Source organism: Cannabis sativa, chromosome 1 (genome assembly GCF_029168945.1).
Source record: "Cannabis sativa cultivar Pink pepper isolate KNU-18-1 chromosome 1, ASM2916894v1, whole genome shotgun sequence".
NCBI lineage: Eukaryota > Viridiplantae > Streptophyta > Magnoliopsida > Rosales > Cannabaceae > Cannabis > Cannabis sativa.
In genome coordinates, this window is record NC_083601.1 from 49,297,344 (window position 1) to 49,315,526 (window position 18,183).

The 18,183-nt window shown below is 30.9% G+C and overlaps 1 protein-coding gene across 1 annotated transcript; it reads left to right on the forward strand.

The window, feature by feature from the left end:
- The first annotated feature begins 3,675 nt into the window (after positions 1 to 3,675).
- Positions 3,676 to 4,710, forward strand: LOC115713294 (uncharacterized). The gene is made up of 2 exons (XM_061110518.1): positions 3,676 to 3,682; positions 4,037 to 4,710. Exons 1-2 carry the CDS (start codon positions 3,676 to 3,678, stop codon positions 4,708 to 4,710), a joined length of 681 nt encoding a protein of 226 aa, XP_060966501.1.
- Positions 4,711 to 18,183: the final 13,473 nt, after the last annotated feature.

The following is an 18,183-nucleotide window of genomic DNA, read 5'->3' on the forward strand; positions in this document are numbered from 1 at the left end:
AAAATTCAAATTTATAAAAGTGTTCAAAAAGAAAAAAAAAGAGTAGATTCATATTTTTTAAGATTTTTCCATTTATAATACATAACACTTATTCGGACCCATTCCCTTAGGACCATATAAGCTATTATGTTGATATGATGATCAATTGGTGTCTCAAATAGTTCCCTTTTTCATAGGAAATTCTTAATAAAATTGTCAATTTTTGGGTTTTTTTTTTTACGAAATATTGAATTTTGGACAAAAATTTATAATTTTACTGGCATATAATTTTTTTTACAAAAATAATATTTTTTTTTATAATACAATCTTAAAACAATAAAAGAAAACAATTAATAGCAACAGTAGAACAACTAAAAAACAAATGTTGAACAACAGTGAAAACTTAATATACAGTATAAAACTTACATAGTATTTTTGAAAAAAATTCTACCCTACAATAAAAAAAGAAAAAAAATTAAAAATTTTAGTATAGCGTACTTAATAAAATCTTTTTATTATTATTATTATTTTTGTTATTTGCAATGTTCTTTTTCAGCTCAATAGCAGAAACAGAAAGTGTTTACAAAAATACGATGACAACCCCTATGAACATTTATACAACCTGAAATTTATACCACATAGAAAGTGTTGCCTTCTTCTCTCGTAGATCGTAGGGCACCCAAATAAACATATCCACCCAGGCACTTGAAAATCGCCATTAGTAGAGGTGACTCCACTTGAAGGCACATCTAGATCAGCAATGGTAAATCAACAACAATCAATAGTTTATTTAAACTTTTATAATACTAAAATTTTGTAATATATACTCTTTCAAAGTAATTATGTGTTGCAAAGAAATAGTTGATCTTGAGTTTCTTGTCCAGCCAAAATAGGTATTGTCAACACTAATTTTTCCTTGTATTTAATATCGTAATAAATCAAACTTGGTTATGAGTATCTTTTTGGCTTGTAGGTTTTTTCCGTTGTGATTACAAAAAATTAACGTCAAAATCCTTGAATATTGTAATGGTATTATAAAATAATATGAAATAATAATAATAAAAAAAAGAAATAAGAAAAGAGAGAAGAAGAAAATGAGAGATGAGATTTTTTAGTAGTTTATTTTAATAGGGTGATCCTTATTTATACAAAAATATGATTAGAATAATAGAAAATTAAATCAATGAAATAAGAAAAATATAATCAAGCATTTATGGTAATAATTAATGCATTGATTTAGACATCTATAATAATATTTTATAACACTTTTTTTTGGATGTCTATAAAAATTGTCTTATTAAAAATCTTGTTGAAAAAACTCGGTGAAAGGAAAAAGAGTGCAGTGTATATTAACTGTCATTGATTTAGACATTCGTAATCGACGAATTCTAATCTTATATGTCGTCTTCTCAAATGTTGATGTTGATAATGATTTTATGAATATATTTGCAAGATTGTCACTTGATTGAATTTATTGAACATCAATCGATATATCATAGATCGTGTGTAAAGAAGAATTTTGATGAAATTGGTTCTATCTCCTTCCATTTACATTTCTTGAGTGATGTAAGCAATTATCTTTTATAGAGAACTGTTAATGCTGATATTGCTTTATTGAAAGTAAAATATTTCCCGAATATGTTATGCCAATGATCTCAGCTGCACACATTCTCTACTTACTTCATAAAGTACAAGTACATTAGCGTGATATAAAGTTGCCTCATTAAAAATCTTGTCAAGAAAACCTAGTAGGATAAAACCTGAGCTAGGGGGAATATTCATAATTATTTGCAAGTTGTCTATTTAAAAACCTTGTCAAGAAAACTTAGTGGGACAAAACTTGAACTAAGGGAAAAAGAATGCAACATGAATATAACTCCCCTTCATGCACATATGATCTATAATAGTTTTGGTGATAATATACATCATAAGATTATTGTTATCACTTTTAAAATATCACGGTATATTATCTATGACCATATATTTACTATCTCTTCTAGAGTGTATGTGAACACTATTAAATTATGGATGGAGGGTTCTTGTAACATCAATATTTATCTAACTTATTAATCATTCATGTGTATTTATATACAATGTTGTTCATATCGAAGTTTAAAATTGTCAGTAATATGAACATAACATATTAATGATAATATAAATATTCATTTATGATAATGATAGTACTCCAAAATCATATATTTGTTCTATTCTTGTTGTATAATCATAATTTTCATATCAAATGATCATACATCTATAATTCTTACATATGAAGTATTTCAGGACTTCTCTACTTATGAATAAACTATATACATTTAATATTTCTCAACAAACAAAAAAATTATGTTCTTCAATCATTTATAATATAATAAAAAACTTTTTAAGAGTCTATTACAACATATAATTTACGAATTTATATTGCATAGACAATCATACATGTTTTCTAAATAACAATAATTTATTTACATATTTTTATTTCATACAAAAATCTTTATCATCACATGTGAACCTACATGTAATTAGGGGCAATTGCCCCAGGTGACTTTTTAACTTCCTATCTAATTATTTATTAAAAATTAAATAATAAATACAATCAACACACAATATATATGTACCCCCTATTTGGTGTACTTTTACAATAAAATAAAGGATAAATACCTATTTGGTACGCTGTGTTTTATAGTTATACATACTTGATACCTTCTATTTTAAATAATGATTAATTAATACCTTTTATTTACAAAAACTATCTACTTTGGTACTTTTAAGTATTTCTATATTACCCCTAGTTATATGTTTTTGTTATTTTTAATTGAATTAACTATCAATTTAATTAAATATGTTGCTTATTTTGCCAAAAAAAAATATATGTTACCAGGTGTCAATGTATGATTAGTCACTTCATTTTTTTTAAAAAAATTATTAATTGAGTTTTTAAATAATTAAACTAACTAAGAATATTTTTTTAATAAAAACGAATTATAACCAAAAACTCCACATAATCACTTTGAGAAAGAAAAAAATCCCAAACTAACCTAAAAAATTAAACACTACAAAAAAGAATTGTATTATTATTATCTCAAACCCCACACGTACTTGAAAGTAAAACCAAACATACATTAAGGAATAAGGAACACCATTTTTTCAAAGTAAATTCATAAATATTATTATATTTTTATTATTTATATATATTATATCATGTAGAAATTAAAATTTGTTTCTATTATTCTATTAAAAGAATATTATTATTCACTATTATATTATCCTATTATTAAAAACTTAAAGAGAAGTGAAATGATTTTTTTTCTAAGGAATGATGATTGAGAGTTAAAATTGAAACAATTAAAAATTATATTTGTAACAAATAACAATAATTTTCAAAAATTAAATTACAAAATGTAATATAAAAGATTTATATACCATTAAATTATTGTTTGGGAATCTTGATTACAAATTGCAATAAAATAAACTATTTTAAATTCTACAGTTTTTAAATTAGAATGCTTGAAATTCGTGTTTATATAATGAATTAATAATCAAGTGTTAGTTATTGTAAAAAAAAATCAAATTAGTTTCTTTCAAATTACAGAAAGTATTTTATAGTTTTGTGTTTATTTTTATGTTTATTATTTATTATCATATATTTGTGTTGTTAGTATATATATTAAATTTAATTTCTCAAATATATCTGAAATAGGTATGGCTCGTATAGAAAAATATTTTAGATCCAGATTCATCACATCCTCCTGAAGTAGGCGTTGATAGCAGTACAAAGAGACGTTGTGTCTCAATTAATATGGATGATCTTCCTACTGATCCTGGGCTGCGAGTTCTAATTTCAAATTATAGTCTAAATACTCAAGATCAATTTTGAAGACATTATTTGCAACAAGGGCCCTGTCAATCAAAAATTCATGAATTTCCTCCTAAATATTTTTTTGAGGCGTGGACCATCGATTTAACATTGAATGGTATGATCAATTTCCTACTTGGTTAGAGTATAGCATCAATAAAGATTCTGCATTTTGTCTGTATTGTTATTTTTTCAAACAAAATAAAGGAAAACAAGGTGGCTGCCAGACATTTGTTAGTAAGGGTATTTCAAATTGGAAGAAGCCAAAAACATTTGCACTACATGTTAGAAAACATGATAGTTCTCATTACAAATGTTACAAGAAGTGTGAAGCTTTGATGAATGAAAAACAACAAATCGAACACATTCTTTTGAAGAAAGAGAACAAAGATCAAAAAAATTATCATGTGCGATTAACTGCATCAGTTGAAAGTATTCGATTTTTTCTACGACAAGGTCTTGCACTTCGTAGTCATGATGAGTCTGAAGATTCTAATAATCAAGGTAACTTTCTTGAACTTCTAAAATTTTTAGCTGATCATAATGAGGAAGTTGCTCTAAAAAATGCTCCTGAAAACCTTAGATTGACTTCTCCAAAGATTCAGAAAGATATTGTAAATGCATGTGCTGTTGAAACAATCAACCTTATTATTAAAGACATGGAAGATGTTGTGTTTTCTATTTTAGTTGATGAATCTCGTGATGTATCTATAAAAGAGCAAATGGTTGTAATGTTTCATTATGTGGACAAGAAATGGTATGTGATTGAACGATTTATAGGCATTAAACATGTTGAAAGTACAACAACAATCTCACTAAAAATAGTAATTGATAAGCTATTTTCAAAGCATGGGTTGAGCATATCTAGATTGCGAGGCTAGGGATATGATGGAGCTAGTAACATGAGTAGAGAATTTAATGGTTTGAAGAGTATTATTATGAAGGAGTGATTAGTGGTTAAAAATACACTTTTATTTATTTTAAATGATAAAATAAATTGAGTTTTAATTGATATTTTCATAAAATTATTGTAATATATTTTATAAATAAAAATATTTGATTTTGATTCAATTTATGTCTTTCTTGTAGGAATTAAAGTGTATTTTTGTTGAAAGAAAGAGGAAGGAGCAAAGTTGAAAAGAAATGAAGAAAAAAATGACATTTTTATTGAAGTCCAAAGCAACCCAACCCAAAAAGGTTAAGCCTAGCCCATGAAGCTCATCATCAATTTTGTCTCTTCCAAAGCATGTGATGCAATAATGATAAGTCTAGGTCATCATCAATCCTATTTTCCTCTTCCACACTCAACCTTCATCCAAAGAGTATAAGTCAAAATCACAATGATAACAAAAATAATATTAATTTTATTTTTGATTTGAAATGTCAAATTTAATCTTAATATTTATTTTATAATCCCAAATTTTTATTTATTTATTTTTAGTCCTTTTATGGCTCTATAAAATAGGAGCTCATTTTAGTAATTTTTGGTGTGTAATTTTTAGTGTAGAAAAACTATAGCAAAATTTTCTCATCTTTTCTTCTCATCTTTTCTCTTTAGAAATTTTATGAGAATGATTAGCATAATGGCCTAATCTTCCTTGGAAGGTTAGGGATGATTCCATATGCAAAGTGAGGTTATTTTGTATCTTTGATTCACATGTAATATTTATTTGAGTAATGCAAGTTTTTATTTCACTTTTATTTTCTTGTTCTTCATCCATCTATACTACTATATATGCTATTATGTACTAAATATATATAGACTTAGTCATGCTCTTTCTATATATTTTTATTTAGTGATTGTAGTAATAGTAGTATTTATCTTGTTCTATCTTTTATGTTCATTTTTATTTACTTTTTATTAAACATATAGGTTTAGTCATGCTCTTCCTATGTGCTTAAAAATTAAGAAAAGTAATATTAATGTTCATTTCCTTCACTATCACCACCATCTCTATTTCTATTTTCTTTGTCATTATTTTTACTAAAGATATATTGGATTAGTCATGATCTTTCTATGTGTTTCCATTTAGTAAAAGTAATATTTATGTTTAGTTTTATGTTTAATCTTTTATTGCATTATTGCTTGATGTATAATGTCATTTCTAGGTTCTACATAAGATTAAATCATTTCTTTTATTTTCAAGAACTTGTATATACTCAAAATATAATGAACTTTAATGTTGTATGATTAGTGTCAACTTTGTGAATCAAAGGTACAAAATAGCTAAACAAGCATATGGATGATTCTTAAAGCCTTTCTCTCTTTTACAATTGATTATACATTTATTTGCTTTCTTTTAATATTTATTATCAAATTAAAAATCACAAAATCATTGGTTACTATTATCACTTATTATTAACCTTTTGTTTTTATTTTTCTACTAACGCTTTTGTCCATAATCACCTCCCTGTGGAATCGACCACCCGATCTATACTACAACCACCGCTAGTGGAAGTCACATTTGGGCGTTAAACAAGGAGAATGAATGTGCTTTTTATGTCCATTGTTTTGCTCATCAACTACAATTAGCACTTATGGGGGTGGCAAAAAAACATGATATAATAGGTATTTTTTTGTTGCTCATTATTATATATATATCAATACTTGTTATTTAGTAAGTCATTTTTCCATTTAATGATTTGTATTGTATGAAAAAAATAGGTACAATCCTCACCATGGTATCTAATGTAGTGAATATTATTGGAGCATCATTTAAGCGTCATGACATTCTTCGAGAAAAGCAAGCTGCTCAAGTCATTGAAGCCTTAAAATGTGGAAAACTTTCAAGTGGAAAAGGCTTAAATCAAGAAAATGGGATTAAGCGTCCATGTGAAACACGATGGGGATCACATTTTGGCACTTTGGTAAGTTTCACTATCATGTTTTCATCTATCCTTGATGTACTTGAAGAAATTACAAGTATTAGTTTAAATAGTGACCAAAAATATGAAGTATCTATTATGTTACAACTAGTGCAAACATATAACTTTATTTTTAGCTTGCATTTAGTGAAAAATATACTTGGAATCACAAATGAGTTGTCGCAAGTCTCGCAAAAGGGTGATCAAGATATTGTGAATGCCATAGATTTAGTTAAAGTGTACAAGGAACAATTACAAGTGATGAAGGACAATGGATATAATTCTTTAGTAGAAGAAGTTTCTAATTTTTGTGTTAAGTTTAATATTGATGTGCTAAATATGGATGGTATGAATTGTACTCAAGGGAAATCACAACATAGAGCTCCAAAGCTTACAAATTTTTACTATTTTCGTATTGATTTTTTTCAATAGTGTGATAGATTTACAACTATAAGAGCTAAATAATCGTTTTTAATGAGGCTAACACTGAGTTGTTACTTTGTTTAGCGTGTTTGTCTCCCAATAATTATTTTTATGCTTTTGACAAGGAAAAGCTACTCCGTCTTAGTCAACTCTATCCACATGATTTTTCTATAGTGGATTTGAGGGTACTAGAATTTTAACTTCAAACTTATGTTGATGATTTACGTTCCCATGCTGAATTTTCAAAATTGAAAGGAATTGTTGATCTTTGAATAAGATTAGTGGAGACAAGAATACATGAGGTACATCCATTGGTATATTTGCTTATTAAGTTGGCATTAACACTGCCAGTTGCAACAACTTCAATTGAAAGGGCATTTTCAGCTATGAACATTGTGAAAAATCAAATGCGCAACAAAATGGAAGATCAATGGGTAAATGATAGCTTGACTGTGTATCTCGAAAAGGATGTATTCAATACTATTACCAATGAATCTATCATTCATCGCTTTGTGGTTTCTTGATGCTGGTTTTGGTGTGTTTTGTGGTGAATGAACAAGTTTGAGTTTAAAAACTCAAACTTGAGTCATTAATGACATGTTTGGATTTTGTGTATGTTTCTTGCTGTTATTGTTTGGAAAATATTATTTGAGGTTGGTACATGTGTTCTGGAAGGTGTGGCATGGTTTGGACACGAATTGGATAAGTTTCAAACTTATTTGAGTTACCTGGTGCAAACCAGTTAATCAATTTTACAGGACCTGTAAAACCAATTAATCGAACAGGTGCAAGTTTCCCAAATTGTTTGATTCGTTGATTCGTGTTATTTTTAGGGCCTTAGTTGGTTATTTTCTTGATACTTAGGGTATTGTTATATTAGTTACCAATAGCAGAACCCTTAGTTGGGGGTTTGGGTTTCCCAAATTAGGGTTTTAGTGTGTTGTTTACCCATTTATGTAATGTGACTAGGGCATCCATCCAGCATGAGGTTTTTCGTTCAGGTCGGCCAACTCACTTAAATTCAGAAACGAGGCAAAAATAGCACAGAACATATTATATATGCGGTTATGTGTATGTGTGATTTATATGCATGCTTATTGTGATTTGTACACTACCAACACTAGTACGGTAGTGGTACTAAGTGCATTGGTATAGTGTACGATGTTTAAAGTGTACAATACGGTGTTACTAACACTAGTATGGGTAGGTACAAAGTGTATATGGTATAACACTTAGTGGTACTCGAGGTACGAGACAAACCCTACCAATACTCGTATAGTAACGGTACGTAGTGCATGAGGTACAGTGGTGGTACCTTAGTAAAGAACATTCTTACTTATCTATTAAGCCTTGTGGATAGGTGTATGAGAGCATAAATACAAGTCGCTAATATATCATTTGTTATATGCTTTTCTTACTAAGTCTGTTGACTTACAGTTGCTACTTTCATGTGTAGGTAAAGGAAAGGCGAAGACTGAACATGAGTGAGCTTCGAGCTTAGATGGTGATTGTACATGTCAGGATGACGCGACCTAGAGTGTTTGGTCTCGAGACACCTTGGACAGTATTTTGTAGTCACTGTGCGACATGTTTGCAAATATATTTTGGCTGTATTTGTAAAAGTTTAAACTCGGGATCCCCACTATGTAAATATATATATATATAAATATGTTTATACATTTTAATAATTTCAATCAAAGTTTTAATTTGGCACGATTTTTGAGAAAACCCCTTTAATTAGCAAAGGTAGCAAGTTAATATTAGAAAATCTCTATAGCGCGCCTAAAAATTAGAGCGCTACAATTTTTTTTTTTTTATTTTTACTAAACAGGTTTTTATCTTTAGGTTGAACAAAAATATTACTTTAGTTCTTAAAAAATCTCCACCAAACAGGTATAATGTTATATTAATACAGCCAAATTATAAAATAAATTAATGTCAAATATGACAAATAGTATTGTTACAAGTATTCTATTAAATTTATTTAATTAATTCCTCAATTGATTACAACAGTATTATAAGGCGATTCACATTAGGTGAGTTAAATTTGAGCTATTATAGTCCATTCTCTAAAATATAAAGAAAAATAAATAAAACTAGTCTTTTATCAATGAGTTAGACTTGAGCTATAAATTATAATATATTATTCTTAGCTCAATAAATAATATTTCTCTACATATGTATATGTGTGATTATATTGAGCTAGACTTGAGCGCAATATTTATTAAGTTATAAAAATTATATTAATTATTTAAAGCTTTTCTTAATATATGTGATACTATATTATAATTTATTTTATTTTTAAATAGTAATATAATATTTTAAAAATATAATATTTAAATGATATATAGAAAAGGTAGAGAAATTGATGTATAATGTAATGAAAAGTGCGAAATAAAATTAAAAAAAGATTTAACAACATATTTTAAAAAATAGAGTAGAAAAGTTTTAACTATTGAGTACTCATTCTTTATTGAAAATATTTTCTCTTTTTAATTAGGATACCGTTAGGTAATATTTTTACTTTCCATTTTTTTAATCACAAAGTGAAAATAAAATTTTTATTTTTAAAAGGCAAAAATACATTCTGTCACCATTTTTGTTTTTTAATTTTAAAAACAGAAAATAAAAGTGTGTCCTGTAAAGTTTGTTTTTATTTTTCTTTTTTGATTTTATTTAAGTCGGATCTAGGTCCGGGGTCGGACTCGGGTTCAGGTCAGAAGCCGGATTTAGTACCAGGGTCGGGGAGGATTTAGATCCGGGTCTGGTCAGAGTCTAAAATATTGATTAAGAAAAAAAACTATTTAAGAAAATATTAAAAGTAATTTTTTTTTTTTTGAAATTTTGATTCTCAATTAATAAATTAAAAAGTAAAAACAGTTTTATAAAACATATTTTTGAAAAATATTTTTACTTTTCAATTTTCCCCCTAAACTTTGACATGTACCAAATCGTGCCCCCTGAACTTTTTTGGCCGTTAAAAAATTCCCCCCAAACTATTGAGATTGTTAATTTAAGGAGTTTTGTCTAATTTCATTCAATTTTACTGTTTCAGTGATTGTTTATGTACTAAACCATGCTCCCTAGACTTTGATATCTACCAAATCATGCCCCTCAAACTTTGATATGTACTAAATCATGTCCCTTGAACTTTCATCCATGTTAAATTTTTTTTACTAAAACTAGACAAAAGTCCTTAAATTTAACAAACTCAATAGTTCAGAGGGAATTTTTAACCGCCAAAAAAATTCAGGGAGCATGATTTAATACATGTCAAAGTTCGGGGAGAAAAATTACTAATTAGTACCAAATGTGACTTAAAAAAACAAAAAACTAGTTGAATAAATGTAAGCTAAACTCAAGTTAATTTTTTTGAAAATAGCTTACCAAACAGGTGCAAGAAGAACGACTACAAAACCCATTCAACCTTCTTCCCTAAATTGTTTTGTAGCTAATTATTACCCAATTCCACTTAATTTTTATGCTACTTATTATTGATTTCAAGTTTTAACAACAATTATACTCAATCATGTAGTGAGACTAAACCCCAAATAGTCTTTATTATTATCATTATTTTACTTTAATTTGGAAGACATGCTGTGACATCTCTTTAAAATTTGCATGTATGTATTGGGTCCACCCTTATAAATTCATCAAAGAACCCAAAATCCATTGACCATCCAACCATATTTTACCTCTCACTTTTCTTGACCATTTTAACAAGAAACAAACAAGCCTAAAAAGAAGAATCTCATGTCCATTTTCTCCCACAGTAGTTCAAACAATCAATATCTAACAACCTCATAATGAATTTAAAAGATAGAGAAGTTCAAAAAAGATAAGTTCAATATGACAATTTATGTCCATGTTCTCAACATGTTTGGAAATTTGTTGAGATATATATGAGCATATAGCCATTGAGTCAACCCAATGATGTTTAATAGAGTACGTGTTAGAACCACAACAAAAAGAACAATTAAGGGAAAAAAAAAGGTGAGAATGACAATAGCCAAGACAAACTAATTAAAAGTACTAAACGAACATTTTGACTACAATCCCTAATTAGTGACAAGACACAAAATGAATCCAAAGCTAATAAGGCAGTTAATATGTTGTTTTAAATTACATTGTTCTTTTTAATTACTATTAATTGTTTTGGGTGGGTTTGGAACATTTTTTGCTTTCTATGTCATCCTTTCTTTAAAAATTTTAACAATCATTTAAATTTGTCTTTCATGAGTAATAATTTAATTCTTCAATCAAATGTTGATTATAAAAATTTCAATAATCCAACTTTTTCATTTATGAAAATTTTATACTAATTCATAACTTATGATATGAATTCTATCTATACGACTTAGAATTCTTCATATATCAATATGGATATGGATAAAAAGAATAAAGCGTAAAGTACTAATTATAACTTCTTATTACAATTTTTTAGTTAATATTTACACTCGAAATCACATGCTAAAATATTTTTTTTTTTCATAGCGGTATTCGTTATAGTTACAGTATCATCTCTGTAAATTTTTGAAAAATTTCGAATAATTTACAATGTCGAAAATAGAGTTTTTAATATTTTAGTTTACCGCACGCGTTCAAAAAGCTTAAAACGTATTTTCGGTACTGTAAACTATTCGTAATTTTTTAAAAATTTATAGGGATGATGTTGTAAGTATAACGAACACCGCCATGAAAAAAAAATTAGGATTTAGGGTTTAGAGTCTCATTGGAGATGGCCTAATAATATGAGATCTTCTAGCGTTAAATATTTGACTCTAGCAACAACAGGTTTTTAGCTCATGCCTATTAATTCTTGTGAAAATGAGTTTCCCGAGCCACATGTCATCATGTAAGTGAGAAGTGGTATGCCTGCTTCCACCAAGATAAAAAGTAAATTTTTTAAAAAAATAATATTACCTATTTTTTATTTTTATTTTTTTGAAAAATTTGTTAAGGCATGCTTAAAATAAGTGTAAGATCTTTTAATATTTCACCTTAAATAATATAGCTTTAATACTCCAAAAACCCTTAATACCAATAATACTCTCTCCATGTGAAACTCCCACTCTCCCTCTAACTCTCACTCTCTTGAATCTCTCTTTCTCTAACTCCCCAAACCAACACCAACCTGATTGTCACCATCACTTTACCACCACCGGATGCAACATTGACGAAACCCAAGGACCCCAACAAAACCACCACCTTCGACAAAACTCCAAGCCCAAACTGATATCGCAAAACCCAATCCCAAATTGCGAAATCCCAAACCCACATCCAAAATCGCAAAAAGTATATTTTTCTAAACTTTTTTTTTATTATTTTAAATGGGTTTTTGGATTTTTTTTTTGTTTGTGCTTCATTGTAAGGAAATTTGTTTAATTTAGGTTCAATTTTTATGTATTTGTTTGAATTTCATTGACACTTTTTTGAGTTCTGAGTTTTTGGTCAATTATCGACATGTCGCTGTTGGGTTTTGTGCCCTAAATAAAACTCATTTCAATATAATCAGATTTGCTTATTAATAAAGATTAGAAATAACATTTTATGTTGCATGGTTCACATGATTTATTTCATGATTATATATATAATGTATGAATTCTATTTAAGTTCAGAACATATGAATTTGTTAAAGATTATAGTGTTGTCAGCACAGTGGAATATAATCTTAATAATATGTTCAAAATTTTATTCCCTGATTTGTCAGAACACTGAATTTAGACTGACATGGTATAATCAGCGATAGGTATTCTTACACCTTGGAAAAGTGTTATGTCCTTTCCAGGACATTGGCAAAGTTTACCAGTATCGGATGTATGGAGTATACATCGGAAGGGACCGATATTGAACTTTGATTAGATATATTAGAATTTACCGTAATATCTATTCAATTCAATATCACCTGTGTAACGTCCCCGCTTCAAGCCTCCATTGGGTCCCTACACCTACGGAATGAATGACTCTTATACACGAGTACGTCACTCTAGCTGCTTCATGAATTGATGACTGGCCCTACAGACCAACACGAGTGTTTCCAGTGTACTTTGTCCTCACTCGCACGCTTCCTGGGAAAACTTCCCAGGAGGTCACCCATCCTTGAAATTGCTCCAGGCCAAGCACGCTTAACTGTGGAGTTCTTTCGTGATGGGCTACCGAAAAACAAGATGCACCTTGTTGATATAGGTAGTACCAATCAATCCATTTAAGCCCTCTTCAACTGTGTAGTCCCACACCTACACAGTCTCAGAATCATCCCACTTGACCTTCCTGCCGGCGGTGTGGGATTGCACGAACTTACCGGTGTTTCCCCTTACGGATCACGGGACTGCGGCCCCAATCACAATCACCCCCCCTTTACGGGGTCCGACGTCCTCGTCGACCACACTTCCGGCTGGGTCAAGGCTCTGATACCATTTGTAACGTCCCCGCTTCAAGCCTCCAATGAATGGCTCTTATACACGAGTACGTCACTCTAGCTGCTTCATGAATTGATGACTGGCCCTACAGACCAACACGAGTGTTTCCAGCGTGCTTTGTCCTCACTCGCACGCTTCCTGGGAAAACTTCCCAGGAGGTCACCCATCCTTGAAATTGCTCCAGGCCAAGCACGCTTAACTGTGGAGTTCTTTCGTGATGGGCTACCGAAAAACAAGATGCACCTTGTTGATATAGGTAGTACCAATCAATCCATTTAAGCCCTCTTCAACTGTGTAGTCCCACACCTACACAGTCTCAGAATCATCCCACTTGACCTTCCCCAAGCGGTGTGGGATTGCACAGCTTACCCGGTGTTTCCCCTTACGGATCACGGGACTACTGACTGTCACAATTGGGTAAGCTGTGCAATCCCACACCGCCTGGGGAAGGTCAAGTGGGATGATTCTGAGACTGTGTAGGTGTGGGACTACACAGTTGAAGAGGGCTTAAATGGATTGATTGGTACTACCTATATCAACAAGGTGCATCTTGTTTTTCGGTAGCCCATCACGAAAGAACTCCACAGTTAAGCGTGCTTGGCTTGGAGCAATTTCAAGGATGGGTGACCTCCTGGGAAGTTTTCCCAGGAAGCGTGCGAGTGAGGACAAAGCACGCTGGAAACACTCGTGTTGGTCTGTAGGGCCAGTCATCAATTCATGAAGCAGCTAGAGTGACGTACTCGTGTATAAGAGCCATTATTTCCGTGGGTGTAAGGACCCAATGGAGGCTTGAAGCGGGGATGTTACAAATGGTATCAGAGCCTTGACCCAGCCGGAAGTGTGGTCGACGAGGACGTCGGACCCCGTAAGGGGGGGTGATTGTGACAGTCAGTAGTCCCGTGATCTGTAAGGGGAAACACCGGGTAAGCTGTGTAATCCCACACCGCCTGGGGAAGGTCAAGTGGGATGATTCTGAGACTGTGTAGGTATGGGACTACACAGTTGAAGAGAGCTTAAATGGATTGATTGGTACTACCTATGTCAACAAGGTGCATCTTGTTTTTCGGTAGCCCATCTCGAAAGAACTCCACAGTTAAGCGTGCTTGGCTTGGAGCAATTTCAAGGATGGGTGACCTCCTGGGAAGTTTTCTCAGGAAGCGTGCGAGTGAGGACAAAGCACGCTGGAAACACTCGTGTTGGTCTGTAAGGTCAGTCATCAGCCCATGATGCAGCCAGAGTGACATACTCGTGTATAAGAGCCATTATTTCCGTGGGTGTAAGGACCCAATGGAGGCTTGAAGCGGGGATGTTACAACTTGTTGATCCTAAATCAAATGATCTTAATCCTGATATGATTAGGTTCAATCTCAAGAGTGTTATTCGTGTTCTTTGATTTGTTAGTTAAGCCTACTTTTGGGTCAGGGTGATACGTACATTTTGGGAACACGGTAGTGCAATTGAGTGGGAGCGCTAACATAAATATGGAATCTATAGCTTCTATCTGGCGAATAGAAAGTAAAGGATGATTTCCTTCGAGCTTAACCAAACGAAAATAAATGGTGGAGTACTCATTTCACTTAGCTGAAATATCATTTATACAGAGTTAAGTGTTTTAAGTATAAAATACATTGTAGGGTGTTACGGTAATTTAATCCCTTTACAGTGTAAATCATCTATATAGAGGATCATTGATCACATTAGGATTATAACAATGGATAACTAATGACGTGTCTATATCATGGAACATATAGAGCGTTCTATACGACTGAGAGTGCAATTCCAAGTTCTAAGAGTGGATTCAATAAGGAATTAATAAGTTAGGGAATTTACTTGGTAAATTCGGTTCAACTTATTGGAAGCTCGGTTATATAGACTCATGGTCCCATACTAGTTGAGACCATACTGCTTGTAAGACTCAGTTAATTGATTTTAATTAATCAATTATAATTCTAAAAGTTAGACTATGTCTACTTTATGAATTTTCACTAAGCAAGGGTAAAACAGTAAATAGAGAATTTAAATGGTATATTTATTAATTGGGAAACTTTGATTAGTTTTTATTAATAAATAAAATATATGACAATATATTATTTAATAATTAATTATAGTTATTAAATAATTAGATTTGACATTTATGTGGTTGAATGAGAAAATTAGCAATTTTGGAGAATGGGAAACTAGGAATGATAAAATAGGAAAATTGCAAAAGTGAGAGGCTTGTTTTTATTTTTCTATGGCCGGCCACTTTGCTTCCCTTTTATCATTTTATTTTTCATTTTTAAATGCCAAGTAATTCAACCTTAACCCTGTGTGGTATTCTATAAATAGAAGGTAAAGGCTTCAGGTTTCACACAAAATTAGATCTCATTCTTTTCAGAGTGAATTCCTGAGCCACCACTTTCCTCTCTCTTTTCTTCTCTAAATTTCGAAATCCCTTGAGTGAATGAGTAGCGCCCACACACATCAAGTGGTACCTCAATCATAGTATGTAAGACAAAGGTGCTTCTGTTGGAAATTATTTTACCAGGATCTAGATTTACTAACAAGTATGTTGGATTAACATCTTAATATGAATTCTAAAACAATGAAAATAAACACATATAAAGTTAGAAAACCTTACAGTGGGTGCAGCGGAATAATATGACTCATTCCGTTCAGATCTCTAGCCCTTGATTCCTTTCTGTAGCAGAGCATCACCAAGATCTGAACTTGGATCTTCTTTTCTCCTTCTTTGATGCAGAAATTCCATAGTCTTCCATACTATGATTGAGATACCACTTGATGTGTGTGGGCACTACTCATCTCACAAGGATTTCGAAATTTCTCTCTATTTTTCTCTCTTAATTTCGTGGCTTTTCATCCATACAAGAGAAGAGAGCAAGGTTGCTTTATATAGGGAAAAGGGAGAGCACAACTTTTCAAATAAAACAGTTTCCTTAATTACTGTGTAATCAATTAACTGCCTTATTTAGTGTGATCCACCACTTTCCTATTATAGCTAGGCTTTGATTAGCAATTACATGGCAATTAAAATTGAAAATAATAATTGGGAAACACAAAGGGAGTGCTCGGCCATAGAGGGAAATGGGCCTCACTTGGATTTTGCAGTTTCCTCAATTTTATTTCTATTTCTCCAAAAATGCCATTTTTCCAATTCTAATCATTTAAATGCCAAAACTAATTATTTAATAAATAAAATAGATTATTAAATAATATTGTCATTTAAAATAATTATTAATTAGACATACAAAGTCTCTTAATTAATAATTAAACATAGAAACCCTTTTCTTTACGATTTCATCCTTAAACTGTGAGAATTCATAAAGTAGACATAGTCTAACTTTTAGAATTATAATTGATTAATTAAAATCAATTAACTGAGTCTTACAAGCAGTATGGCCTCAACTAGTATGGGGACCATGGGTCTATATAACCGAGCTTCCAATAAGTCGAACCGAATTTACCAAGTAAATTCCCTAACTTATTAATTCCTCATTGAATCCACACTTAGAACTTGGAATTGCACTCTCAGTCATATAGAAACGCTCTATATGTTCCACGATATAGACACGTCATTAGTTATCCATTGTTATAACCCTAATGTGATCAATGATCCTCTATATAGATGATTTACACTGTACAGGGATTAAATTACCGTAATACCCTACAATGTATTTTATCCTTAAAACACTTAACCCTGTATAAATGATATTTCACCTAAGTGAAATGAGATCTCCACCATTTATCTTCGTTTGGTTAAGCTCGAAGGAAATCATCATTTACTTCTATTTGCTAAATAGAAGCTATAGATTCCATATTTATGTTAGCGCTCCCCCACTCAATTGTATTACCGTGTTCCCAAAATGTACGTATTACCCTGATACAAAACTGGGCTTAACTAACAAATCAAAGAACACGAGTAACACTCTTGAATTTGAGCCTAACCATATCAAGATTTCGATCATGTGATCTAGGATCAACAGTTGATACTGAATTGAATAGATATTACGGTAAGTTTTAACATATCTAATCAAAGTTCAATATCGGTCCCTTCCGATGTATACTCCATACATCCGATACTGGTAAACTTTGCCAATGTCCTGGAAAAGACATAACACTTTTCCAAGGTGTAAGAATACCTATCGCTGATTATACCATGTCAGTCTAAATCCAGTGTTCTGACAAATCAGGGAATCAACTTTTGAACATATAATAAAGATTATATTCCACTGTGCTGACAACACTATAATCTTTAACAAACTCATATGTTCTGGACTTAAAAAGAATTCATACATTATATACATATATAATCATGAAATAAATCATGTGAACCATGCAACATAAAATGTTATTTCTGATCTTTATTAATAAGTAAATCTGATTATATGAAATGAGTTTTATTTAGGGCATAAAACCCAACAAAATCAACCATCAAAGAAGGAGAGAAAGAGATCCAGATTCAGATCTTGATAATGCTCTGCTACAGAAAGGAATCAAGGGCTAGAGATCTGAATGGAAGGAGTCATAATATTCCGCTGCACCCACTGTAGGGTTTTCTTAAACTCTTATGTGTTTATTTTTATTGTTTTAGAATTCATATTAGGATGTTAATCAAACAAACTTGTTAGTAAATCTAGATCCTGGTAA